The sequence below is a fragment of the Phacochoerus africanus genome, chromosome 11 (assembly GCF_016906955.1).
Source record: "Phacochoerus africanus isolate WHEZ1 chromosome 11, ROS_Pafr_v1, whole genome shotgun sequence".
NCBI lineage: Eukaryota > Metazoa > Chordata > Mammalia > Artiodactyla > Suidae > Phacochoerus > Phacochoerus africanus.
In genome coordinates, this window is record NC_062554.1 from 71,312,439 (window position 1) to 71,338,968 (window position 26,530).

General features: G+C 34.6%; 1 protein-coding gene across 1 annotated transcript in view; it reads left to right on the forward strand.

Moving 5' to 3' along the window:
- The window catches only part of AKAP9 (A-kinase anchoring protein 9), a 150,684-nt gene that overhangs the window by 92,463 nt on the left and 31,691 nt on the right, over window positions 1-26,530 (forward strand). Inside the window, 8 exon segments of the mRNA XM_047754061.1 lie at window positions 11,400-11,562; window positions 12,671-12,883; window positions 15,370-15,602; window positions 16,532-16,651; window positions 18,755-18,931; window positions 19,582-19,686; window positions 24,460-24,612; window positions 24,977-25,156. Of these exon segments, the coding sequence (XP_047610017.1) occupies window positions 11,400-11,562; window positions 12,671-12,883; window positions 15,370-15,602; window positions 16,532-16,651; window positions 18,755-18,931; window positions 19,582-19,686; window positions 24,460-24,612; window positions 24,977-25,156 (1,344 nt within the window).

The window sequence follows — 26,530 nt, forward strand, 5'->3', positions numbered from 1 at the left end:
TTTTAGGTAATTTTCTGTTTTCTTCATTCCTTCATTTATTGATTGGAATTTTTCTTTAAGAGGTGTTTTCTTCACTCACATTTATTTATTTAACTAATCAAGGTCTATGTGAACTCATGACTATTAATTTTTTTCAATGGGTCGCAATCCCTACTATAGTGATTTGCTTTGTTCCAGCTTTGGCATTAAGAACTATTTCATATTGGCACTTGAGCACTTTTGAAGTGCTTACTTTTTTGAGCATTTGCACTAACAGAGACCCTGGGCCTGTTTTATATTTTTCCTGCCTCAGCCCTAGAATTACCACTTCTCCAAGGAATTCAAATTCCTTTTATTGGAGAGTGATATTTAGAAACCAAGATCTAGGTGCTATTTTAGCTTATTGTTACTAAAGCATCACGGTTGTCTCAGCAGACAGTTTGAAAATATATGTAGTATAAACCTTTGTATGTATGTTATTTCTGTATCTATCTGTATATATAATAAAAACATAAGTTCATACTGAAACCTCAAATTCCTGTCTAGTAACAGAACATTCTTTGTAACATTTTCCCTTTTAACTTCGTTCTCCAACTGTGAGAAACCATACTCTCATGATCTACTGTAATTTTACCTGATAAGCCACTTATACCCATAAAGTAATTTTATACCCACAAAGTAATTTTACAATTGCTAACCTATACCCCTATGAAAACAAATTTACTAAGTACAGTACTTATGTACAGTACTTCTTTGTCTTTAGCTGTATGGTATACAATCAAAATACTTTTTTTCAAAGTATCCTAGGTAAACTCTTTTCTCCGTATTCCTTTAGTGTAGTTTTGTTGTTCTTTTTTTGTATGTGCTTTTTTTAGGGCCATCCCTGTGGCATATGGAGGTTCTCAGAGTAGGGGTTGAATCGGAATTGCACCTCCTGGCCTACACCACAGCCACAGCAATGTCAGATCCAAGCTGCATCTGTGTCCTACACCACAGCTCATGGCAACACCGGATCCTTCACCAGTGAGTGAGGCCAGGGATCTAACCTACATCCTCATGGATGCTAGTCAGACTTTGTTTTCACCGAGCCACAACTAGAACTCCTTTTTATCCATTTTTAATACAATTAGAATCATTTGTTATAGTTTTTATTCCATTTTGAGTACCTCCACATTTTGTTGAATTTTTTTAAAATTTACATACATTAAATTTCACTTTGTGTTGTGACAGACCAGCAGAGTTAGGTATATACCACCACAAACATAATACAGAGTGTTTCTGTCACCCCAAAATTCCGTGATACTGCTCTGCTTTTTTATAGTCAGCCCCTCTTGCACATTCCGTGATGCTGCTCTGCTTTTTATAGTCAGCCCCTCTTGCACATTCTGCCCTTGACAACCCACTAGTTGCTTTCTGTCCTTATAGTTTTGCCTTTTCCAAAGTGTCATAAATGAAATTGTATATTATGCATTATTTTGGGTCTGGTTTCATTGTCTTAACAAAATGCACCTAAGAGTCATCTTTGCATGGTAATAGTCTGTTCCTTTTTATAGCTGAGGAATGTTCCACTGTATGGATGCACCAGTTTGTTTATCCAAAGGATTACGGATTGTTTCCAGCTTTGGGTTAAGAGGTTTTTAAGTAACTGATCTAACTTAGGTTTTTCAAAAGGATCACTTTGACCACTTTGTTGAAAACAGACTGAGGAGATGGATGGGTTCGGGCAGAAGCATAAGTTAGACAACTTGCCCAGGTTTACAAGACAGGTGTTAAATTAGAATTTGAACCGAACTAGTCTGGCTTCAGAGTCCATACTCCAAACTGCCATTTTTTCCTGCCCTTTGAAAATGAAAGGAGTGAATCATTCTGTCACTTGTTGCTGACAAGTCATGTTACAGTGTGAGGAATGGATTTTGAAATCTGGGGGTCATCGGTTACTTTACAAGAGCAGTTTCAGTGGAGTAATGCAGGTGAAAGTGTAATTCAAGGGAAAATGAGACTTCCAAGTGAAGATTTTTAAAAGTAGAAACTAAGTGGGCAGGTCAAGAAGAAAATTTATGTCAAAGAGATAACATGTTATAAATCAGATGATGTATGTGAGAACAGTGGATATTTACAGTTTCATGTTGTAAATATCCAGGGTGGATTGTGGGAAACTGATAGAAGCTGAGGGTAAAAGGACAGCAGTGGTTAAGTCACAGACTCCTCGAGGCTTAAGTTAAGGAGTTTTACCTTTATGCTGAAACGTATGGGGAGTCATTGAAGTATTTTTGGTAGAAAATAATAACATCAGGAGTTCTCTTGTGGTGCAGCAGGTTAAGGATCTGGTGTTGTCACTGTAGTGGCTTGGATTCTGTCTTTGGCCTAGGAACATCCATATGCCTCAGGCACCCCACACACACACAGTTAATTAGTAACAATAAAAAATTTTAAATAATATCAAATTTGTGTTTTCGAGAGATTCTTCTAGCAGCAATGTGATGGGTAGGTAGGTAGGAAGATAGTGAGGAGAGATACTGATGTGCAGAGACAGGAGACCCCAAGTGAAGAGGGATAGAAATCAAGTTAGGACAAGAGAAAAGTGACTTTAAAACTTGTAAGAAGTTGAATTTGATAAAAATTGGTGTGACATTGGACGTGGGGGATAAGGAGAGGAGATGACACCACACATGAATCTTTTACCAACTAAGTTTTTGATGTATTTCATTTACCATGATAGGGGTGGCAAAATAAGTGAATAATGAGTTTGGTTTTAGATAATCTGAGTTTGAAATGCATGAGAAGATGGAAATATTCATTAGAGTCTAGAGTTTGGGGAGACTAGATTGGAAGTTGTCATCACTTAAAGACATTGGACACCCATGATTTTGGACAGTGTGCAGAGCTAATTTTTTCTGCTGATAGGATGCTGAAATTTAAAAGAAAAATACAGGTAGGTATGTCTGCGAAAGAGATTAAGAATGAGAGATGAAAGGAAAATCAATTGAATAGTGTTATAAAAGCCAGATGAGTGATTTTCCATAAATGTCATACCATGGAAAGGTCATGGATGCTGAGGTTGTAGTGTCCATTGGATCTTTCAATATGAGTGTCATCAGTGACCTTGATGAGAATAGGTACATGGAATTGATAGAGGAGGAATTCAAAATTTAAACAATTAAAAAGAGTTGAAGAAGTAGAGACAGCAATTTCTTCTCTCGTGAAGGAAACAAGAGAGCACTCGCTTAAAAAGGGGAGAATGCTTTTTTTAAGGTTGGAATATTTATATTGAGGAGAATGGAAAAGTTGCAGATGCAGGTCAGAGGGGATGGGCTTTGTGGAGCCAGGTCCTTGGGGTAATTAAGCATGGAATCCAGAATACAAGTGGAATATGTGGCCTTTGGAGCCTAGAGATTTTGTCTCCTTTAAGATTGGAGAGATTATTGCCCGTGATAATGGGCTTTTGTTTGGGGTGGAGGAAGAGTTTCATTGAAAAGGCCCCTAGTCTTGAGTAAATACTGTTGAATATTCAAGGTTCTTTCTTTCCTTTTTTATCCCCCCTCTTTAATGGTGGTGTTTTATGAGTTCCTGTCATGGCGCAGCAGAAACAAATCCAACTAAGAATCATGAGGTTGCGGGTTCAATCCCTGGCCTTGCTCAATGGGTTAAGGATCCAGTGTTGCTGTGAGCTGTGGTGTAGGTTGCAGGCACGGCTCAAATCTGGCATTGCTGTGGCCATGGAGTAGGCCAGCAGCTACATCTCTGATTAGACCCCTAGCCTGGGAACCTCCCTATGCCTTGGGTATGGCCCCATAAAGACAAAAGAAAAAAAAATGGTGGTGTTTTATATGTTGTATAATTTTAGTGGAAGAAACGTGATTAAACCTTGTCTTATTTAGTTTTAAGTTTGGGGACTTCTTTAGGTTCCATAGATGGATTTTGACTTAATGAAAGAACTAGTAAGCATTTTTGTTACTAAGTATCAGGGTATCTGCCTTTATAGCCTGGTTTCAGAATATCTGTATTTTACTTTATGTATTTGATTTTACAAATCATTTGCCCAATGGTATGTCCAAATCCATATAATAAGACATTTATTGTGGTGGATTTTATTTCTCTCTTTCTGAGACAGCCTACCATAAATATATTCAGGCTCATTTTCAACCTATTACAGTTTCCTTTTGGTTGTGATACCTTTTGTTAGAGTAGGAATAAAAGTGCTGAGACTACTCAAGCCCTTAGAAATGTAATCTTTTTAACATTATCTTTATTTAGTAGTCTCTTTGTGGTTCTGCAGAAAAGTTATCTTTGAGAGTGTGGTTTCAAATTCTTGATTCTTGGATCAGGTAGCAATAGAAATCAAGTCTGTGCTGTGGGAAATAGTCTTCTAGCAATTAAAGTTTTCTAGAATCCAGAGATATTACTTAGGGCCATAGGCAATTATTTACCAAGAGATTCCTTTAAGCATTAAAAGAAAATAATAAAAGAATAGTTTTTATTATAGGCAACTCTCTTTGAGTTTATTAATAATCATTTTTGAGAGTAATGTACATGTTTCTGTATTTTCTCAAAAGAGGAGCCTTTTTCTGAGAATGAAACAGTAGTACTATAAGTTAAGCTTTTTGCTTTGTAATGGTTGTGGTTTAAACATAAACAGTAATAAAGTGTTGAAATACATGTACTATTAGGTGTTGCCCCCAGTGAGCTGATTATAAGCTTAGTCAGTGCTCTGTCAGGTCATTGTATCCAGGATTCAGTCTATTAGAAAAATAACTTAGAAAAATACAAAAGAGGGCAAAAGAAGTGTTATGCAAATTGAGGGAAATATTTGTGGAAAAAAGGTTAAATAACTTCACTTTGTGCAGTTAAACTATTTTGTTTGGGAAACCTAACTCTAAACCACAAATTAATACCTTCAAATACACATTAAAATCTTCATGATCTGAAACCTGGTATTAGAGCTAGTCTAGATAATTAAAAGCTGTCCTTCTAAAAATTGAGGTAATTTTAGTTTAACTGTTTTTGATTGCAAGGACTTTTTATATACTTTCTAAATTTAAATATATATATAAAGTTTGAATTATTCCAATTCAGAGTAATCTATCTGAACATCAATATATATATAATGTACCATCGGTTAATATACTGTTTTGGGAAGAGCTGTTTGCCCATTTTAAATCATCTTTATTGCTGTGTTGAGTCTTCCCCCTGCTCCTAATTTTACTGTTTTCATAGTGGTTTGTTTCTTAATCTTGACCACAGTTATAAGGGGATACCCCTTACTTGTAGATTTTTGTTTAGCATGGATAAACAACGTTTACAGTGATGGTCGGGAAATAGACTATAATTTGAGTTATTTTAATTCAAGATCACTTTTCTGAACATGAATTAATATAGCATGCCATCAGTTAATTTACTGTTGTTATGAAAGCCGTTTGTGGAGTTCCCTTCGTGGCGCAGTGGTTAACGAATCCGACTAGGAACCACGAGGTTGCGGTTCGGTCCCTGCCCTTGCTCAGTGGGTTGACGATCCGGCGTTGCTGTGAACTGTGGTGTAGGTTGCAGACGCGGCTCGGATCCTGCGTTGCTGTGGCTCTGGCATAGGCCAGTGGCTACAGCTCCGATTAGACCCCTAGCCTGGGAACCTCCATATGCCGCGGTAGCGGCCCAAGAAATAGCAAAAAGACCAAAAAAAAAAAAAAAAAGCCGTTTGTCGCATTCTAAATCACGTTAATTTGCTGCTTTTTTTGAGTCTTTTCCCTCCCACTTGGAGAGAGAGCTTTGTAGTTAGTTCTTACTTTGACCTAAATGTTCCTACTTATAAAGGGATATGTCTTACTTTCAGGGTTTTGTTTTTGCTTCAAATAAGAGAAATTGGACACCACATTATTCAAAATAAATTGTAATTTGCAGAGGGAGCTGAGAAAGGTTATTTTGAGAAGTATTCGGTATGCTGAGCATGGGTCCCACCAGTTCATAAAGCTGAGCATTTAGTATATTGATGATCTGTATCTGCTAAAGCCCCAGTAAAGTCCAATTTAGCTGAACCAGTGGTAAGGTTAGATCTCCATCTTGTACAGATGTTAAGATATTTTCACAAACTAACTGGAGGCCTCACATAAGAAACCATAATAAACAAATTTGTCATTGCCTAGTCCAGAATTCTAAGAGGCAGCAGCCCCTCCCCTGCCCAGACCATATCCCTGTAGATTCTGAACTCTCTGAAGAAAATCTCATTTTTCTCTGCCCTATTTATTAACGAAATATAAAAGGTTTGAATATTAGCTCCTCTAAAAAAATTCGTGTAGTGAAAGTGGCTATGAAATGCATTTTTGTTGTTATTACCTGCTCTCTTTTAGTATGGGTTTTTCCGTACTAGATAAAGGTATCATAATTTAAGAGTACTTAGTTTCTGGGTAGAGAAAAGACACCACAATGAAAGCTTTTTCAATTACTTAAATATTAAAAAGTATGTTGTTCATCTTTTAAAATTCTGAGTAGCTGATTTGTTCATAATTGCCAAGATTTCTGGAGCTACCAGGAGACCATTATACAGAACTTGGCTTTTAAGTTTTAGTAAGAGTTCATAGGATAACAAGTGGTATAATTACTAACTATTATATACAATGCATTCCTTTTAAAGGGATTTTTTTTCCTTTGACATTCACTCTGTAAACAATTCAGTGTAGAAAAAGCTTATAACTGAACTACCTAGATTTAGTTCTGATGACTGCTCAAAAGAATATTATTTTTAGCAAAAGGAAATAGTTTTTCCAGAAGTAATTATGATTATTTGATATAATTAAAGAACTAATCGGTATTGTGGAATCAAACCAACATGACTTCACATTTTTAAATTAAAACAATTTTTTAATGGAGTGGAAAAACACTAGCTTATCTTAGAAGCATTATAAACTTATCTAAATATCCTTTTCAGTGTTCTGACGTTGGAGCTTGGATCCTGTTAGGCAGGCTTTTTTTGTGGGCGTATTAATTCACATTCCACCTGTCAGTGTACCTATAGGTAAAGAGACATTAAACCACACCCTCTGTTCTGACCTTTTCCTCAGGGGACACTGACTAGAAAGAATCCTTTGGCTCAGCATGAGAGGCCATTTGAATAGCTCAGTTTGGAGCACTGAGGGAAGCAGCGGCAACAAGAAATAATGTTGTAACTACATTCTTAAGACTGCTACTATGGAGATTTAAAACTTGACCTTCCCTGCCAGGATCTACTTGGAAGACTTTTATTTCCACAGACATATTTGATACGAAAGCAGTTTTATTGCTTAGCTAGTTAGATATTTATATTTTCATTCTTCAATGACTTAGTAATTATTCTAATTGAAAATGTTTGCTTTTAACTTTGTTCTTTTTTGTTGTTGAAGACTGATGAAGATACAGGTTGTTTTTTAGATTTGTGGGTTTTTTTCTTTTGTATTTAGTTGTAGACTTAATTTCATTTTTACTTGATAGTGGCAAAAGGAAATTTTCATACAGCTGTGGTATGTCTTGATAAACTAAACTTTTTAAATGTAGTGGAAAACTGATAAAAATATGAGGAACCTTGGCAGCTACAACTTCTAGAATGGATTCTTACAGGACCTATTTGTCAGCTGTCAAAAGTGGCTCGTGGTTGGAAGAGCAAGATGAAGACATTTATGAGGTTGAATCTCGTGTGCCTTTACCACATCCTTTTCCTCTGTGTGAACATTTGGATGAAAATAACTCAGTAATTATTAACACTTCTATTTTTCATTTTATTCATAAAAGAAATGGGCACATATTAAAGCTTATTTCAAAAATTTCTCTGCCTACCCCTCCGTATTCAGTAAGTATAAAAATTTGGGTTTTTATAGTTTTATTTTTTACTTTCAGTTTTTTATACATTTAGTTTTAAAAAACTATACTGAGAAACGAACTTTAAATGTGTTTGGTAAGAGTAAATGGAATAGAATCTTGTTTTCCTGTTTGGTGTGTTATTACTCATTCATCCTCTAATAATGAATGTATTAAAGGTCTAAATTTGGTCTACAAGCCCCACCTTGGTGACATTTTTAATTTCAGAAAGCAGAATGAGATAATATTTCTCTCATGCCAGGCAAGCTGTTTAAAAGATCTTGCTTGTCCTTAAGAATCTTTCTTCTCTGTGTTTATGATGCCAATCCTGACCAGAAATGTAATGATTATATTTGAGGGAATAGACATTGCCATACCTAAAACAGCTACATGAATTGTCATTGAGCCAGTTAGGAAATGTTTACCATCATACTGCATATTGGCTATGGTTCCACAAAAGAAAAAAAGGAAACCTGGATTCTGATTTCAGCTTTTTTGCTTGCTCCATAAGAAACTTATTTTTAATATACCTGCTAATCCTGTGAGGAAATGCTTTTTTCTGCTTTTTACGTGAAATGTATTCTATAAACATTGTTAAGGGTATTTAGCATAGTTAGTATTTCAGGTTCATTTAACACTTAAATGCTGTAAATGATTCACTACAAGTTATTCAGTATAACTAGAAGTTATTCAGCACTTTTTATGATTTTCATGGCTTTAACTGTGTATACTAGCTAATATTTACCAAGACAGATGGCTTTCAGAATAGTTTTGTTACCTCCCCTGAAACTTTTAAAGTGACAGAATATTTAAACTTGATAAATATTTTTAATGTAAAGTTTCTTAAATGATTTGAAAATATTGAATATGACTTTTTTATATTTCATGTTATTAGATATTAGGTATAGGTATTATGTAGATATTAGGAATAAACTACATATTAACTGGATAGAAGAGTTTTTAGTATAAAGGTAGATAAATATTTGAAGAAATCTTATTTCAAAAAAAAGTGAGTGCCATTTGCTGTAATAAATGACATTTGCTTGCTGGATATACTGTATTTGATTCCCTACATTTTTGTTTTGCTTTGTAAAAATTAAGTTACTGTTTGTTGTTTTATAGTAATGTTTAAATTCATCTTAAGGCAGGTTTAGATCTTGTTAAGAAATAGCATATAGAAGCAGACATTTAATTTTCATATCTAAAGCAAGTATTTATCTTGTAAGTGCATCTTTATATTTGTACAGTAAAATTGAAAAAGAGGGAAAAAAATTCATGTCCTAATTAGAGCTTTGAACTCTTTTAGAGATTTCACATATTTACCAGGCAACCATTTTATAAAACACAGAAAAATATTACATATGTACATTTGAAGGTAATTAATTTAATTTTAAAATATAGGATGTGACTGTATGTTCAGGAGCATGACTGGATATAAGTTATTTCATATTTTGTAGTTATTTTTTAACAATAGAAATTAAGCTATACTGGTTATCAGCTTTTAAAGAAAGTTAATCTTTTGCCGGTCAAAAGTAAAAATGTTTTTAAGTTTTATATTTGTTGAGGTAACAACATATTATTAGATATTTTAGGAAATATTTTGTGATTTAAAAATATGCTTAATTTTCTGTTGTGAGTCTTAAATGTGTATTCATATTATTTTTAAGTAATCAGTTGTCAATGTTATTTAATTCATCTTATTAAAACAAGAATAATTGCACACTAGATAATGTTATATACAGATGCGTAGTTACCATGAAGAGCTTTATTTAGTAATTCTAAAATCTATTTGCTGTTGGTACATACTAATCAGATGTGAAGAGCAGAAGTCTTTAAGAATTGTAGTTCCCTTGTGGCACAGCAGGTTAAGCATTATTACTGCAGTGGCTCAGATTGCTACTGTGGCTCAGATTCAGTCCTTGGCCCAGGAACTTCCACTTGCCATGGGCATGGCCAAAAAAAAAAGAAAAAAGAAGGAGTTCCCGTCGTGGCGCAGTGGTTAACGAATCCGACTAGGAACCATGAGGTTGCGGGTTCGGTCCCTGCCCTTGCTCAGTGGGTTAATGATCCGGCGTTGCTGTGAGCTGTGGTGTAGGTTGCAGACGCGGCTTGGATCCTGCGTTGCTGTGGCTCTGGCATAGGCCGGTGGCTACAGCTCCGATTCGACCCCTAGCCTGGGAACCTCCATATGCCGTGGGAGCGGCCCAATAAATAGCAAAAAGACAAAAAGAAAAAAAAAAGAAAAAAGAAGTCTTTAAGAATAAAATATTTTAAAGTACTATTATAATTTTATAATACTTTACTGGTATCTGACTATAAATCAGAAAGCACTACGTTTGATTCATATTTTAAGCTTAAAACATGATAATGTTTTCCTAACAGATATTTTATATATAAATTTACAGATTTTTTCGTCGTTGTGAGCCTATTATTTATGTGGTCATCACTTTTTTTTAACAAAAATAATTAGTGGTGTTAATATTAAGTACTAGAAACATTTGAGTTTAATTTTTCCCCTGTTTAGTTGTTTCACCAAAATAGATAAAGCAGGTTGTAACAGTAAGAAGCTCGAGAAACTAGAGATAATGCTTTTCTGAAGTTTCATGCAACTGCTAATTATCAGTGGTTTTTTTGAGAGCTTTCACCTTGAGCCTATACTTGACTGTCACCTTAAAAATTATTTAAGGATATAGTCAGTGTGTGCCAATGACAGCATTTTAAGGAGATTATATTTATGGGTAATGCCTCTGTATTCTGAGGTTTTGAAAATAAGCTGAATATTCATTTAGAGTCTGGTGTATATTTCACAAATGGACAGAAATACAAAATTTTTAGTTAAAACATGGGTTATAATTTCATTTTTTGTGCCACTGTGATTTTATTCATTGATGCCATTGTATTAATAATTTATTACTATTCCCCACAGTGTACAGCCAAAGTCACAATCAATGAATGTTAAATATAAAAGAAATAAAACTTATCCTAGAGCACAGTTATGTAAAATTCTTTACCAAATACAAAAAGGGCCTATGTATCATTAATTTTGTATCTCTCTTCATATGATAGAATACAGATCTAGTGATGTAAAGTGGTTTATTTCCAAAAGAAGCATTTTTTTTGTTCAGTAAAACTAGAATACATCTCTCGTGGGAAGTTGTACACAGCGAATCTGCTTATCTACTGACTTACCCTACCTACTATTATTAGCATCCACTAGAAATGTTAGGAGTTCCCATCATGACTCAGTGGCGGAAACAAATCTGACTGGGATCCGTGAGGATGAAGGTTCTATCCCTGGCCTCACTCAGTGGGTTAAGGATCCAGTGTTTTCATGAGCTGTGGTGTAGGTCACAGAAAAGGCTCAGATCCTAAGTTGCTGTGGCTGCAGTGTAGGCAGCTGTGGCTCTGATTGCACTCCCTATCCTGAGAACCTCCATAAGCCATGGGTGCTGCCCTAAATAGACGACAAAAAAAAAAAAAAAAAGTTAAATGAATACAGTTCAACAGTATGCCTTTATATTCATTTAAAAGTATTTTTATTTAAGCCACTGGTATTCTTGTCACTTTGTCTTCCTTCACATGTGCTTTCCCTGTTCATTTAGCTGGAACATGCAAAAGTTACACAGACAGAATTGATGCGTGAGTCATTTAGACAGAAGCAAGAAGTGACAGAGTCCCTTAAGTGCCAAGAAGAACTTCGAGAGCGCCTTCATGAGGAGTCCAGGGCCAGAGAACAGCTGGCTGTGGAGCTCAGTAAGGCTGAGGGTGAGCACTTGCCATTGGCAACTGAGGTTGGAAAAATTTCAAGTCTAAAAATAGGTTTCATTACAAGTCAGGGTTGGAAACCAACAGTCTACTCTTAATTTGAGTGACCGTTGGAAAGTAGTTGTAGTTTGTTTTCAAAATTCCTGTAAACAATTTGAAAAACTATACATATATAGTACTTAATTATAAAAGGTACTTACACAATTATAGAAAATATTTAAAATTTTAGAAAATACAGGAATGATAATTCTATACAGAATTATAGAAAATATTTAAAATTTTAGAAAATACAGAAATGAATGATAGTTATTACCATAATCCCACTATCCTAAAACTTAAAGTTGAGGAAACTGGAGCAAAGAGATGCTAATATATTGCTCAGAGTCAGCATTAAATGGTGGTGATTCAAGGCTTTAAGCCTCTAAAACCCCATGCTATTTATATTCCACCATGTTGTTGTGGGTATTGGCCTTGTAGAATCGCTTAAAATATCAGCTTTCTCTAGTGTATTTAAAATGTTGCTCAGTTCACGAGCATCCAGTTTAGATTAAGCTTCCTAGGAACCTAGCTATTCACATCTGTTTCATAAAGTGAGCTACTTGATGTGATATATTAGCGTAACAAAGAAGTGGAAAGTTCAGAGGAAGTTCATATTTAGGCACAGTGATTAACAAGAGAAAGGCTGCATTGAACGTACCATAGTTGCTACTTTCATCAGCAGCAAATTCAAGACTCATAATAAGTTGGAATGATTTAAAGTTTGCAAGCCGGGAGCCCCCATTGTGGCACAGTAGCAATGAACCCAGCTAGTATCCATGAGAAGGCAGCTTCAATCCCTGGCCCTGCTCTGTGGGTTAAGGATCTGGCATTGCCCTGAGCTATGGTGTAGGCCACAGTTGCGGCGTGGATCTGGTGTGACTGTGGCTGTGGCGTAGGCCAGCAGCTGCAGCTCCGATTCAGCCTCTAGCCCAAGAACTTCCATATGCCTCAGGTGTGGCCCTAAACAACAAAAAAGCAAAGTTTGCTAATAGTACACATTTGATTGTTTATATAAAAAAATGGTCAAATTTGAAGTCAGTAATAGTTGCATTCCTTGTTTATTTTGTAGGTGTCATTGATGGCTATGCAGATGAAAAAACGCTTTTTGAAAAGCAAATTCAGGAAAAAACTGATATAATAGATCGTCTTGAGCAGGAGTTGTTATGTGCAGGTAATAGATTACAAGAATTGGAAGCAGAGCAACAGCAGATCCAAGAAGAAAGAGAATTACTGTCAAGGCAGAAGGAAGCTATGAAAGCAGAGGCAGGCCCAGTTGAACAGCGTATGTATTTTTAGACTTAATGTGTAACATTCCTTGAAGATTCAAGGTGGCTTTTTTTTCCTCCTCTAAGTGCCATTATTTGTGTACTTTATATAGGGATTGTAAAATTATAAGAAAATCTACCTTATTAGTAAATGTCTTATTAGCCAATCATGTGGAATCAGAATTTTTTTTCTTTTTCCTTTGGCAGATTTTAACACAAGATAATTCTTTGTTTATCCTCAAATCTCTGCCTAAAGGGAAAATTGCATATAATGAGATAGGATAGGAGTTCCCACTGTGGCACAGTGGGTTAAGGATTCTGCATTGCCTCATTGTGGCTCAGATTCAATCCCTGGCCTGGGAACATTCATAGACTGCAGGTGGGGCCAAAAAAAGAAAGGAAAAAAAAAGGCAGGATATTTTTTAAATTGTCTAAGATTTAGTTCTTTTAATTGTAGAAAGGCAGCAAAGATGTATACTTGGATTAACTAACTAAGCACTGATCTGGCCCTAGTAGTGAGCATGTAGGGTGGATTTCAGCCTGCAGGATGTTAGGTTGAAAAGGTCAATGGCTGTTGGAAGCAAGCTGACATCTTATTTAATCTAAATAGAAGTTTAAAGAATAAAGAAATTTATAAATAACCATTTAAATAACCTTATAAGTTAAGTTTATAATAACCTTATTAATTTCTTAAATGAGAAATTAGGTAACATCTTAAAGTTTGTTTACTGGTTCAAAAAAAAGATGTCTTTGTAACAATAGAACTTTAAATCCTTTTTATCGTATCCTTTCGCATTTATATTACACATGTAGTTGGAATTATAAATGTGGAGTTTTACTAATTAAATTTTATCGGTTTAGAGATAAAGCATACATTTTTGTAATATGATGAAGTTTTTCAGGTTTCACACAGGTTTTAATGTGGAAAGTATGTGTATCATATATGTAAACCATTCAAGAAGTACTGCTATATCTCAAAATGTTACTAATGATAATTCTAATTCTTTTGTGTGTGCGTATATGTGTATTGTTCTATTTTAGGAAATAGAAGACATGTAAATTATGTTTCTGTTCTCTGTGTATGTGTTATTTTTTTTCCCTAATAGGACTAGTAGATGCTGCAGTTGATGCAGCACCTGGAGCAGGTGTGTTAATGAAATTGCATGGTCGTTGGGTGACCTTTGGGTTTTTCAACCAACTAACATATCTCTAATTTTGCTGTTGTGTTTCATACTTACAGTTCTTTTTAACAAGACAACTTTTCTTAGAATAAAAATATATTTATATCTGGAATTAACAACTGAGATTCATAGTGACCATCATCTTATTATATCTGTTTTTTTTCACAGAGCTTAAGACCATTTCAGTTTTTTAAAGAAAATGTTCATTTATTAAAACAGCTTTTTCTTTAACAAATATATTAAACTCTTGGAGCCTATGACTTTTCAAAATACTCTTTCTGAATCAGGAAGTATATATAAGATGATGGTATCAATAGGATCATTAAAATTTAGTAAAGAGCCTTTGGTTGATTTACTTTTATATGAACATCTAAATCCATATTGTATTAAAAGGAAAGCTATTTTGTGTAGATTCCTAGACCTAAGTACAGTGTTGACAGGCCAGTTAGTGAAAGACCTCTAGAGTTAATATGCTTTCCATTTTTTTCATTAGAGGATTGTTATACTTTATTCTTATATGATTAATATTAATACTAATAGCTAACACTTTGTACAGTGCTTACTGTACTCTAAGCACCAGTCTTCACATATATTAACTAATTTGATCCCACAGTAACTCTTAGAGATCAGTACTATTACTCTCCCTAGTTTATGTATGAGGAAAGACATCATGTTAAGTGTAGCAGAGAAAAGTGGCAGAGCTAGGATGAGAACTCACAGTCTCTGCTCTTAAGTGTTATTATCTCTCATACTTGTCAGTTTTCCCTTGATACATATAACATGTAAGCATGCATGACAAACTCAGGAATATGGATCTAATGAGGAATAAGACTAACAGGAACTTCTGATTGCAATTCTGTTTCTTTTCTGAAACTCTTACTTACTTTGGTTAAAGATTTACAGTATTTGATTTTCATATGTCTTGTGTATGCATATAAAAGTGACTTTATGGGTTTGGAATGAATTGATTTTTGCCTGAGGCGAGTTATTTCTATGCTTGAATTTAGTTAGACTTTGCTCTTTTCTTTATAGTGAAAATAGATTTTGAGGGGATCATTTGCTATATTTTTTTCACAAAAATATTGTTTTTAATGACAGGACATAATCTTTTTGTTAATTCTGTGTAATTTTATTGATAGTAGCTTGCTTGCTTATATAGGAATGTGTTATTTTGATATTTTCATAATTTCCTTTTTTACATGTGTTTGAAATAAAATTCAACTCCTTCGTTTCATGAAGTTAGAATTTGAACACAGTTATGGGTGATTTCACTATCATAATATCATTATGATTTAATGTAATTTTTTTGCATTTCTAAACAGAATTACTACAGGAAACAGAAAAACTGATGAAAGAAAAACTAGAAGTACAGTGTCAAGCTGAAAAAGTTCGCGATGACCTTCAAAAACAAGTGAAAGCTCTAGAAATAGATGTTGAGGAACAAGTTAGTAGATTTATAGAGCTGGAACAGGAAAAAAATGCTGAGCTAATGGATTTAAGACAGCAAAACCAAGCACTGGAAAAGCAGTTAGAAAAAATGAGAAAATTTTTAGATGTAAGTATTTTCAATTTTAATATTAATTTTCTTAGTGGAATGCTATTTGCTGCTATTCTAGGTTGTGGATTTTAAATTATGAAGAGACTCTTAAATTTTAATATTTCCATCTGTACATGTCATCTACCAAGTACTATTTCAATTGAAAATCCTAGTAATTTTTATTGTACAGCTTTCAGAATTAAAAGGAGTACAGGCAGATTATGAATAAACCCTGCCAGTTAGCCTTTCCAAATACATAGTTAAGAAACTTGTCCTACTCTTTTTCTTAACCAGTAGCCAGAGTGAAGATCCCAAGAGCTGATTGACCCCCACTGTTTGACCCATAAAAGATACACATGTAGGTAACAGGTATCCCTTGGAAGCAAGGGACTGGAGAGTTGTCATGCTGTATTACTCTCTTCCAAAAAGATGTGAAGTCCCTAATTTCACATGGATTTTCTTCTTTGGGGTTTCATTTAAACCTGATATTCTCTTCACCAATCAGAGAAACATTCTTACACATTTTATAATTTTAGTTGTAAAACATAGATTAAGATGAAATAAATTGATTTACTGAACAATTTGTTCTACTTATTTTTATTTAGTAACCAGAAGTAGAATTCTTTCTTTGTTCCAAAAAAGTAAATTCATTTTAAGGAGCACATACATATCATTTTGAGGAGTAAGTGCCGTTTTAGTACTTGAGTTTTTTAAAATGTTGTACTCCAAACATCACTTAAATGTTTAAATTTTGGTTGAAAAGCCCTAATATAGTATATGTATCATACAACAGATGTTAGCTTTTTAAACTTTTTTGACTTGGGGTGTTTCTTTAGTCATTAGTTGTTTGTGTTCATACAAAACTGTACTGATAATTAAAGGGAAGTAAGGAAATAATAGCTTCAATAAATATTATTTCTTCAGTTACTATTATTATTAAATTTTAGGAGCAAGCCATTGACAGAGAACATGAGAGAGATGTATTCCAACAGGAAATACAGAAACTAGAGCAGCAACTTAAGGTCATACCTCGATTCCAGCCTATCAGTGAACATCAAACCAGAGAGGTAAGAATTTTAATGATACTGTCTACCTTGTAGTAATGTGTATCTTATGCGTAAAGTAAGATGCGTATCATAAGAAACCTTAAAAGGAGTTCTTTGTATTATATATAAAGATTCAAAATCAGAAACTTAAGTATTATGTCAATGTGAGACAATTCTTGAAACCCTAAAAGTTACAGAGAAGTACAAATACCTATGAACTCATTGTAGTAAAATATCTACATTCTCATTGAATAGAGGGACTCTTTTATAGAATGGCCTTATGTAGTGAAGCAGTAGAAAAGTTATCAGTCCTAACTATCAGTGTTTATAGTTATTCATCTTGTTTCTGGCATATTTTAACTTTCGAAAAATAGCCATGTGTTTGTTGAAACTCAAAAGAATACTTAAGCTCTAGAACTTACTACCATTTCCTACTATTTGTTTTCTTATATTCAAAACCTGCTGCCTCATTCATGAAACTTCAAGAAACTAGCAAGGATACATATTTGGTTTTCTTCCAAAACATTGCGATCCTTTGTTTTCCTCTTATTTTTCCAGATCTGATTCCCCAGCTTCTGATTTTCTCAGGATCAAAACAAAACAAAAACTAACTAACAGTATTTGTGCCATTTTGCTATATACCTGTTTGGTTGTCTTGTCCCTTGACCTTATTTCAAAGCTTAGTCTACCTTTTATTGTTAAAATTTCTCCTCAGTGGCCTTATTACTGTCCATCCTTCAGTCTGTAATTGTAGGTAAGCTTGCATTTCTTTGAACATTTTGAGGAATAAGTGCTGTTTTTAGAAAATTTCCTCAAAGTCACTGAAATAAGGAAAAATATCTTTTTTTCTTAATATCATATTTATTTTTTTAGTAAGCTTTCTCTCTTCATTTAATTAAAACTGATTTCATAAGCTCTCTTAAACCTTTGCTGGGAGTCCCTGTCGTGGCTCAGTGATTAACGAATCTGACTAGGAACCATGAGGTTGCAGGTTCAATCCCTGGCCTTGCTCAGTGGGTTAAGGATCCAGCATTGCTGTGTGGTGTAGGTCACAGATGCGGCTCGGATCCCGAGTTGCTGTGGCTGTGGTGTAGGCTGGCAGCTACAGCTCCATTTGGACCCCTGGCCTGGGAATCTCCATATGCTGCAGGTACGGCCCCAAAAGACCAAAAAAAAGTCAAAAAAACCTTTCCTGTATCCTTCCATCACAGGGCCTGTGTATTAGAATCACTTAGGAAATTTTCAAGGTATACAGATCCCTCTCATCACCTGACGTCCTTGTCTCTATTCTGGGCTGGTGGAATGTGTAGCCTGAGAAAGCTTCCCACATGTCTCCATTAAAGACTCCTGTGGAGTTTAGAACTATTGTATTATTATATGTAGTGATTATATAACCATTTGTGGAAAGAAATATAATCCATGAAAGTTTTTTTAGGTCATCTTATCTTACGTATGAGTGTAAGTCAGTGCTCTGCAAGCTTGTTGTCTTTATTGGGTTTTAGTGTGGTTGTGCCATTAGAGCATATAATTCAGCATTATTCAAAAATCTATATTTTTTCCGGAAAAAAAAAAAAAGGAGTTCCCGTCGAGGCTCAGTGGTTAACGAATCCAACTAGGAACCATGAGGTTGCGGGTTCGATCTCTGGCCTTGCTCAGCGGGTTAAGGTTCCGGCGTTGCCGTGAGCAGTGGTGTGTAGGTCGCAGACATGGCTCGGATCCTGTGTTGCTGTGGCTCTGGTGTAGGCGGGTGGCTACGGCTCCGATTCGACCCCTAGCCTGGGAACCTCCTCCATATGCTGCGGGAGCAGCCCAAGAAATGGTAAAAAAAAAAAATGTATTTTTTTTTTGAAAATATATTTTTTTTTTCTCCTCCTAGGTAGAGAAAATCTTAGTCTTTAGAGAATTTTTTTTTAAAGGTTTGGTGAAAGAAATATTATTTCTCTTTACTAGTTCTGCTTAGTTTTATTAACTCAGAATATGTCACTGTGGTTGGAGACAATAGTTGCTGTCCTTATCAAAAAAGGAATTAGCATAGCATCTAAAAGTCATTTTTGAAGTGGGGATAGATATATTAGTAACATCCTGACATTTTAAAAATTACATTGTTTGCCTATTATTTTATAGGTTGAGCAGTTAACAAATCATTTGAAAGAAAAAACAGACAAGTGCAGTGAACTCTTGCTCTCTAAAGAGCAGCTTCAGAGGGATATACAGGAGCGGAATGAAGAAATTGAGAAACTGGAGTTCAGAGTAAGAGAACTGGAGCAAGCCTTACTCCTTAGTACGGACACTTTTCAGAAGGTGTGATATTTTCTTTGGCTTAATTTTATTAAGTGTTTTAATGCAGATTATTCTTAGTCACATGAACATCAGTTCTTTTTAAAAGAAAAAAATTACTGTTGATTCTTTGTTGGTATTATTGCATAATGTATATATCTTTATGTCTTCATTGGCATCATAACCATTTCTGTTTATACTTAGCTCCAAATATTCTTTGCATATCTGAGTCCTAATACAGGAAAATTAATTAAACTGGAAGAATTAATTACACTTTTAACCCTCGTTAAGGTTGTGATTCTAAAATGATAGCAAAGCAAAAAATATGTAGACACCAGTTTAAGCTGATGCTTTACCCCAAACTAAGAAGTGATGAGATCTATTCCTGTTATGCTACAGAAAGCAAAAATGAATAAAAGAGGAGCAAGATAAGGAAGTTTGGGAGGGGCGCAGATAAGGGATCACTTTCATTTTATCAGAGAAATGAAATTTTACAATTGTCAAACATTGCTGTTTGAATTTGTATAAAATGCTTTCAAACCTGATTATCTGAGTATTTACTAATACAGATTATCTGCTTCTAATTAGATAAATAAAATTGCTACTTCTCCAATTAAAGTTGATAATCAGAATTTAGTATCTGAAATTTTGAGAAAATTCTCATGTATTTAAAGGTAGAGGATCGAAAACAGTTTGGAGCTGTAGAAGCTAAAGCGGAATTATCCCTAGAAGTACAATTGCAGGCTGAACGAGATGCCATAGATAGAAAGGAAAAAGAGGTAAGGAGTTTGTTTGTTTGTTTTCTTTTGGCCATACTCGTGGCATGTAAAAGTTCCTGAACCAGAGAATCTAACCTGTGCCACAGCAGCAACCTGAGTCACAACAGTGGCAGTGCCAGATCCTTAATCACCTGTTCTACCAGGAAAATCTCAGTTTATTTTTAATAACAAAATGTGGTTTGAATTATTTTAGAAAATATAATTTTATCAAAGTAGTGTTTATGGTCTAAAACAAGTTTAGACTCTTTCTTAGGTCACTGCCTAAGTTGACCTTGAAGACAATAAATATTTGAACAATAAACTAGAGTGAGGAAAACCATCCCAGGTAGAGGGGACAAGTATGAAGGCCTGGACCCAGGAGACGTTTTTTTAAGTTGTATTGCCCTGGAAGATAATAGTGCCTTTTTACAATATACTAAGCATGTTCTTAAAAGAAAAGACTAATAATAAAATAATTATCTAAAGTTCTTTGATGTTTTTCTGCTCCTTCCCTTCAAAGAAAAAAAAAAAAAAACTAGAAAACACACTTTTAAAACAGTAGCAATTCCCAATTCCTAATTAAATAATAACTTTGTTTAAACTTGGTCTACTATTAGTTTTTCTAAAGCATATTGTACTGTATGTTGTCTAGCTAAATCATATCATTTAAAATGTTCCAAAAAATTTTAATTACGTATTATCTCTTTCCATATAGTTTTCTCAAGACATATATATTTTAACAAATATCTATTGAATGTGAACAGTATATAAATGTTAATAAGTGCTTTGAAAAATAGAATGATTTTGAAGTCAGCTAAAACTATAACTCAGAGAACTTGTAGTTAAGAGGAAAAAATTACTTATAGAAATGACTAATAGAAATGATCATTTCCTTAAGAAGGATTATTTTCTTATTATCACATAGTCTGTTTAAGAGGTTCTTATTTGTTTTTTGGTTTTCATGTGAGGGGCAGGGAACAGGTTTGTTGTTATACAACTACTTCAGTGTATTTTGAAAAGAGTTAATTAACATTTAAGGACTTACCATACACTAAATAATCAGATAAATTGTCTGCTTTCTAAAAAGTTGGAACTCCAAAACTGAACCCAAAGGCAATGATAATCGATTATAGATAGTTAAGTTTACTAATTTTATATTTTTATTACTACTTTAATTTTATTTAACACTACTTGACACCTTAATTTCTTAAAGTGTCCAATAACTGCCTCCCTTTTATTCAAACTCATAGTTGTTGGAACTACAGGAGACCTTAGAGAGCTTATGTTTACTAGCTCCTAGTTTTTGCAGGTGAGACAGAGTCAGATATGTTCATTGATGAGAGTGTTAAACTGCTGACTGGCCCTGGTCTACTAGTTTTGAATAACAGTGACACGTGTTCTGTCAGAACCCTCTCACTCACTCAGTAACTGGAGACTAAAAGAAAGGAATGCAAAATTGAAATATATATATATTTTTAATGAAAATATCTTCCTAAGTATTCTCTTCTACATGAAACAAATATTTTCAGATATCTGACAGTATAAACATAAACATAAGATGTTTATATATCATTATAATTGAGATATTTCCTACTACTCTCATAAACTATATTTGTATAAAACTTTTTTTTAAGTTTCTTACAGTGTTTCAGGATATATAAGAGAAGGAGAATAATGTGGAGAGAAATAGAAGGAGGAATTTCGTTAAGAAAAAGATGCCTTCAATAGGCTTTAGCTCTTCATAGAGCTGATGAGATCTAGCTTCCCAATGGCAATAGTGAATAATAATAGTTAACCAGTAGTATATAATAGCAGTTAACTTTGTTGAGGTCTGTGCTAGAAAGTGTGAATAAATATTAGATGCCTTATGTCATTAATCCTTCCACTCTCCCTGAGGATAGGTTCTATTGATAGCTCCACTTTACAGATGAGTAAATCATGTCTTAAAAGAGGTTCAGTAATTTACTCATCGTCACACGGTAAGTGGTTGAGCATGAATTCCTCCTTAGTCTCTCTGATTCTGGAACCCTGTGATGCTATACTGCCAAAGCATCCGGGTATGTTTTACCTTGTTGGTGAGATATACTATAAACTGTCATTCAACATTTATCGAATTCCTACATGTAGACCATCACTGTTTAATTGTAAAACCTGCACCAGTCTTCAGGGAATCTACTGTCTACCTATGAGGTATAGATACATTTGAAAGAGAAGAGCATTTAAAAGAAAGCACAAATAGGTGCAAATTAATGTAATCCAAGTGGTGCAGATATCACTTGGTAGCTAAAGTAAACAAGGTTAAATCAAAAAGCTACCAACCTGTTTTTAAGCCCTATTAATATTCTTCTTGGTTTTGGTTGTCATAGACTTAGTAATACGAAAAGCCAGGGACTGACACTCAAGTCTGGCTGAATGAGAGGAAAGAATGCCTTACGGTGTCATTGTGGGAATTGAAATCTCTGTTTTAATGCCTCAGGTTTAGCTAGTTATGACAGGAGTTTAAATGCTTTAGATCAGTGCTTCTTAGACTTTAATGTGCATATGAAACCCCTGGGGATCTTGTTAAAATGATTGAGTAGGTCTGGGATGGGATTTGAGAATCTGCTTCTAAAACGTTCCCAAGCGATGCCATTTCTGTTCCAGGGGCCATCCTTTGAATATCAAGACTAAGAATTGGACCATAAATTTTACTGTATCCAAAAAAGAAAAAAAAGTAAATATCAAGTGAAGGCAGGGCAGCAACTTTGAACTTAAATATCTATGTAGGTGTTGAATTGTTATCTTGTCTTCAAAAGTAGTTGTAGAAGATAAGGATCAGTATAAATACCATTACATTAGGTAACTTTGAGGAAGATAAAATTATCACAATTTTCAGTGAAGTAACCTGATAATTATGTATATACAACTACTAAATAGGTTTAAGGTGTGTCTACTGAGTTTAATACCAGTGTTACAGAAAATAATTTTAATATAAGTCTTAGACATTAGTTATTAGAAGCAGGAAAGAGGATGGTTAAGAATGTGTAGCTCCAGAAATTCCTGAAGTTCACAAGCTGGCTGCCACATACCAGCCTTGAGACTGCAGGACATGGTACTCCTCTCTTAGTGACTCCCTTCCTCATCTCTGAAATGGACATAATCCTAGTAAAAATGTCATAAAGTTGTTCCAGAGTTCAAAAAAAAAATAATGCATTTAAAGCATGTAATACCTGATACTAAATTGTCTGTAAATGATTGTTATTATAACTAGTATTGATATTATTTCTATTAAGAAAATATTGAAGGTCTTTGCCTTGCTAATGCTAAGATATTCTGATTTCATGTTGGGGTATAATCAGAATATACCCCCTTTCAAGTTCTAAGGTAATAAGTGATTTATAGATGCTTTCTAAGCTCTTGGATCTTAGGTTGCTTTTATTTTATTTGTTACTGCTATCATTTTTTTATAGCTGTACCTGTAGCACATGGAAGTTCCAGCCTGGGGGTCGAATTGGAGCTGCAGCTGGAGGTTACACCACAGACATGGCAACACTGGATCCAAGCTGCATCTGCAACCTGTGCCACAGCTTATAGCAACGCCTGATCCTCAACCCACTGAGTGAGGCCAGGGATCAAATCACATCCTCACAGAGACATTGTTGGGTCCTTAATCTGCTGAGCCACGAGGGGAACTCCTTAGGTTGCTTTTTTGTGGGGGGAGGGGTCTTTTTAGGATCACACCCACAGCATATGGGAGTTTCCAGGCTAGGGGTAGAATTGAAGCTGCAGCTGCCGGCCTATACCACAGCAACAGCAATGTGGGATCTGAGCCACATCTGCAACCTTTGCCACAGCTTATGGCAACACCAGATCCTTAACCCACTGAGCAAGGTCAGGGACAGAACCTGTGTCCTCATGGACACTAGTCAGCTTTGTTACCACTAAGCCGCTACGGGAACTCCCTTAGGTTGCTTATAATGCGGCAGTTTTGATCATTGGGTACATACACATTTGAAAATTCATTCATTAAAAATGTGTTAAGAAGCACAAAGCATCGAGCTAAATGACTATCCTTGTCCTCACTTGAACCCAGTTTTTTAAATACTAGCTCTTAATGTTCACCATTAGTTTCAGTCTTTGTATAACCATCAGAGAGCAATTGCTTTACCATTAACGGTAATCTCTGCTAAGAAATGAGCCGAATTTCAATTGTCCTGCAAACAGCAGCACTATAATTTTTTTCTAAAATGGTTTTACTAACTTAATTTTTAAGTTTCTGTATTTTAGACCTGAGGCTCTCATGGTCTTAGAGTCTGACTCTGCTCCCTTCTGCTCAAGTAAGGCCCATGGCTGCCACCCCTTTCATTAGGTTAAGTATTAGTATGGACGAAATTGAGCTAGTCTCATTTGGTGGCTGAAATAACTGACTTAAATCTACAGCTTTCTTGAGCCTTTTTGATAGCAATTAATTTAACATAAAATAAGTTTTAAAATGAATGTGGACTCTTCTCCCATAACTCTTTTATGCTTTACCAGAGGATAATTTTAGGTAGGAAAAATTGTTCCTTGTATCCTTCCTCCCAAGGTCTCTTTGCTTTGGGCAGGATAGTTTAAATGTGTTCACTTTGAAAATGTCTAGAAACCACACAGTTACATCTGGGCTAAGGAGACTACTTTCCAGTATTCTTATGGCTCATGTCTTTTAAGCTTATATACTGTTGAACTAACACAGCACTGTTCATTCTTTTTTGAAAAGTAATCATTTCTATAGACAGTTTTTTTTTCTCTTTCCTTTTGCTAATTTTGATATCAAAGATCACGAACTTAGAAGAACAGTTAGAACAATTCAGAGAAGAACTGGAAAATAAGAATGAAGAAGTCCAGCAACTGCATATGCAATTAGAAATACAGAAAAAAGAATCTACTACCCGTCTACAAGAACTTGAACAAGAAAACAAATTATTTAAGGTAATTAGTTAGGAAAAACTTTGCCTCTAAATAACTCATTGTTTCGGTCTCGTGTAGCTCTACTGTTAAGCATTTGCTAAATCCAGCTGCTAAATAATACTTAACAGGGAAACATTAACTGCAAATGGATTTTCATGGAATTTATCTTCAACCCAACATAAACTTTTGAATTTGTCATAAATGAAAAATTTTGGAGACCCTTGTCAAACTATTTTAAGGATTATTTACAGTAATTTTATGAAAGCTCTAATTTTTTCCTTTTGTACATGTTGGGCACTATAGCTTGGTAAGAGTTAAGTGACAGAATGTTCTAAAAATCACATTGTAATGCCTATCCTACTGAGATGGTTATTTTTGACCCTAGGATGAAATGGAAAAACTGGGATTCGCCATAAAGCAATCTGGTGCCATCTCTACTCAGGACCAACATTTACTATTTGGGAAATTTGCTCAAATAATGCAAGAAAAAGAAGTAGAAATTGACCGATTGAATGAGCAAATTACAAAACTTCAGCATCAACTTAAGATTACAACAGATAACAAGGTATAGTAATTTAAAATTATTATATGAAATTACTCCAGCTAGAATTTTTATTCTTAGTGAAATATAGTTGATTTACAATATTGTTACAGTTTCAGCTGTACAACAAAGTGATTTAGTTTTATATTTTTTTCATATTATTTTCCATTATAGATTATTATAATGAATATAGTTCCCTGTATTATATAGTAAATCCTTATTGCTTATCTATTTTGTATATAGTAATTCCTATCTCTTAATCCCACATTCCCAGTTTATTCCTCCCCATTTCTCTTTCCCCTTTGGTAACCACAAAGTTGTTCTCTGTGTCTGTGAGTTTATTTCTGTTTTGTATATAGATTCATTTACATTATTTTTTAGATTCCACATATAAGTTATACCATATAGTATTTATTTTTGTATGACTTACTTCATTTAGTATGATATTCTCTAGGTTCACTCATGTTGCTGCACGTGGCAGTATTTCATTCTTTTTTATGATTGAGTCATAGTCCATTGTGTGTGTGTGTGTGTGTGTGTGTGTGTATATATATATCACATCTTTTTCTTTCTTTCTTTTTTGTCTTCTTGCCTTTTCTAGGGCCACTTCCCGCTGTATATGGAGGTTCCCAGGCTAGGGGTCCAATCAGAGCTGTAGCCGCCAGCCTATGCCAGAGCCACAGCAACACAGGATCTGAGCCGCGTCTGCAACCTACACCACAGCTCATGGCAACGCTGGATCCTTAATCCACTGAGCAAGGCCAGGGATTGAACCTGAAACCTCATGGTTCCTAGTCGGATTTGTTAACCACTGCGGCACAATGCCACAACACAAACTCCAATATATCACATCTTATACCAGTCATCTGTTGATGGGCACTTGGATTGTTTCCTTGTCTTGGCTACTTAAATAGTGAACATTGAGGTGCCTGTATCTTTTTGTTGTTGCTTGGCATGTAGGTCATCGGAGTTTTTGTCTTTCTAGACATATGTCCAGGAAAAGGATTTCTGGATCATGTAATAGCTTTGTTTTTAGTTTTTTGGGGTATTTTTCCATTTTTTCAAGTTTTTTGACATATAGTTGATTTACAATGTTGTGATAATTTCTGCTGTACAACAGAGTGATTCAGTTATAAATGTACACACATCCATTCTCTTTCAGATTCTGTTCCCACATACATTATCACAGAATATTGGGTAGAGTTCCTTGTTTTAGTTTTTTAAGGAATCTCATTGCTGTTTTCCATAGTAGCTAATCTAAAATTTTAAAGGGTAAAAGAGTTATGTTTCAGTTTTTCTTTGAATATGTAAGTCCAATAAAACCTTAATTCTTTTTTACCCATTAATCTATTAAGACACACTGGTTTAACATGCTATATGTCTTTATATCCCCTCTTA